Source organism: Colobus angolensis, unplaced genomic scaffold, assembly GCF_000951035.1.
Source record: "Colobus angolensis palliatus isolate OR3802 unplaced genomic scaffold, Cang.pa_1.0 Scaffold26, whole genome shotgun sequence".
Classification (NCBI taxonomy): Eukaryota; Metazoa; Chordata; class Mammalia; order Primates; family Cercopithecidae; genus Colobus; species Colobus angolensis.
The window spans coordinates 14,121,555-14,124,263 of record NW_012115821.1 but is presented as its reverse complement, the minus strand read 5'-3'; the positions used below and the strand labels follow the sequence as shown (position 1 = coordinate 14,124,263).

Sequence of the window (2,709 nt, the reverse complement as noted above, 5' to 3'; positions counted from 1 at the left end):
CAGGATGGTCTCGATCTCCTGACCTCGTGATCCGCCCGTCTCGGCCTCCCAAAGTGCTGGGATTACAGGCTTGAGCCACCGCGCCCAGCCACCAACAGAAACTTTCTATCTTGGAAATATTTTTCCCCGCACGGCTCTTGGAACAGAATTTTCAACATTCCACAATCCAGAGGAAGTGCCAGATTTCCTTGTTTGTGCTATTGTTTGGTGGGGCATTGCTGACTTTAGAGTTTTCTTCAAGAACATTTTATTTTGACCTTAGTGATCACGATTTTCCCCGTGATTGACAGGTTCAGTTGAGGACAGAGTGTCATTTTTAACTTCAGTGATCACCAGCTTCTGCTAATATAGACATGATTTGCTGAACATTCACTATGTGTCAGGCCTAGCACTAGGTGTCTTTAAATTTACACCTCACAGCAATAAACAATAGGAGGTAGAAGGGCCCACTAACCTCTACAGAAACAGGATTGAGAGATTAAGTGACCTGCTGTAGGCCACAGGACTGGGAGGTTCAAGTGGTGAAGTCAAGAATCACATCCCAGCCGGGCGCAGTGACTCAGGCCTGTAATCCTAACACTTTGGGAGGCCGAGGCAGGTGGATCACCTGAGGTCAGGCGTTCGAGACCAGTCTGGCCAACATGGTGAAACCCCATCTCTACTAAAAATACAAAAATTAGCTGGGCATGATGGCGGGTGCCTCTAGTCCCAGCTACTCAGGAGGCTGAGGCAGGAGAATCTCTTGAACCTGGGAGGTGGAGGTTGCAGTGAGCTGAGATTGCACCATTGCACTCCAGCCCAGGGAAAAGATTGAGGCTTCATCTCAACAGAAAAAAAAAAAAAAAAAAAGGGAATCACATCCAAGTCTGCTTCACTGAGGCAGTTTCCCCTCTTGTTCACTTTTAGGCCACTGATGCTTCCCCACAGCCCGACACTCAATAGGTGCTCTATACATTCTTGTTTAATAAGTAAATGATTTCATAATTTTTGGAAAGAACGAATCTTTCTTTTGACCTATTTATTAATAAGCAATGAAATACACCCCTGGTCTTTTCCATGCCCCAGCTCTGATGGACTATGTTCACAGTCTACTTGATTCATTTTGCACTTTGAGCAGTGGAACTAAGGAGGAGGAAGGGGGATCACAGGAGTCACATTCCGAAAGAAGAAAAGAGAAATACAGAAGAAGAACCCTTGGGTGCACTTCCATATTTGCCAAGAGCTTTCACAGACCCTTATAGCCACAAGTAGTGCATCCCTCTCTTCCAAAAGTGGACAGAACTGAGCCTATAGGGATGGCAAATGTATGCCCCTTTCTGTGAAAACAGCACTCCAAGTTTCTTTGGGAGACCACCCATCCCTCCTGCACCTCAAACTGTGAGTTTGGGGTGAAACTGGGGTGGACACAGACTTAGCCAATCAGACTGTCTCAACACCCTGACCACAACGATTGGTTCAGGGATGGACATGTGACCCAGTCAGAACCAATGAGACTCAGTCCCACAGTATTTGTTGCATTGTGGGAAAGAAAATTTATCAGTTGGTCTGGAGGCTGCTGGTGGCCATCTTGCCATCCCATGGGTGGAGCCAACCTGAGAATGGAGCCGCATAGAGGAAAGGGTGACCAAGAGATGGAAAGGAAGAGACAAATCAAGCCCTGATTATCTTGTCTGAGCCCTGGATCCAGCTATGCCTGAAGTACTCCCGGACATTTCAGTTACACAAACCAATCAATTGCTCCTTCTTTTCATGAGCCATGTTAAGATTCTGTCCCTTGCAACTGAAACAATCCTGGCTGCTCTATGCCTCAGGCTTCTCAATTGCAAAGTGGGAATGAGAAAGGTACTGTAGCTACCTCAAGGGATTATTGGGAGGATTAAATAAACTTATCCATGTCAAGTCTCAGCACAGTGCCTGGCACTAGCTATTCACTCAGTAAATGTTGGCATCTGTTATTAATGGGAAAGTGTGGGAATTTCCAAAGCCCACGTGCAGGGTACCCAGGCAGATTTAGTAAGAGGGATACTTAGAGCTGAAGAAAGGCCTTAAAGAAGGCTGTAAGTGGTGGTAGCCTGCACATGCCCTGCCCTCTCCCCCTCCCTGGAGAGGTACTCATCCCACTCAGGGACCAGAGCCTGCCCCTGCTAGATGGGAATTCGGCTGACACAGCAGTCATCACCTCTGCCTTCCAGCGGTGTTTCACGTCCACGTAGACATCAACCAACTCGTCGATCTCTTTAACGGATGTCTCTGGGGTGGTGTGCAGGGGGATAATCACGAAGTCTTTGACAGCTGAGGAACAGGAAAGAGGCAGAGGTCACACACTTCCCTTGTCAAGGTCTCACAAACACTGCTGGAGGGAAACAGGCTCTTCCCTCCAGAAGGCACAGGCTGCATTGTCTGGGTCCCCTGTTCCCAGAGGGTCCGGCCAGTGGCTGAGATTTTAATGATCTCAGGGTCATTAGGCTGCCTATTTTTAGTACACAAAAGACTCATTTCTCCCAGTTGCCCTTCATGGCTAAGAGAAAGCTGGTAGACTGTTGTAGAAAGTAAAAAAGTTTCCTCTTCAAAGTTTCCTTTCTTGTTAAAGAATAAATCGTAAGTGTCAGAAATAAGTTTCTTTTAAAGACTAACTTCCTTTAAGCCTCCTTGCTTTGTGCTAATAACTCTTTGTCAAGCCCTATCCTGTGTAGCTGTTAGACATGCTTA

The 2,709-nt window shown here is 46.8% G+C and overlaps 1 protein-coding gene across 2 annotated transcripts in view; it reads right to left on the bottom strand.

The window, feature by feature from the left end:
• The window catches only part of DNASE1L3 (deoxyribonuclease I-like 3), a 30,100-nt gene that overhangs the window by 6,926 nt on the left and 20,465 nt on the right, over positions 1–2,709 (bottom strand). For both annotated transcript variants that reach the window (XM_011947235.1, XM_011947234.1), the window contains one exon: positions 2,180–2,292. In XM_011947235.1, coding sequence (XP_011802625.1) covers positions 2,180–2,292 — 113 coding nt within the window. The remainder of the gene's footprint in view (positions 1–2,179; positions 2,293–2,709) is intronic.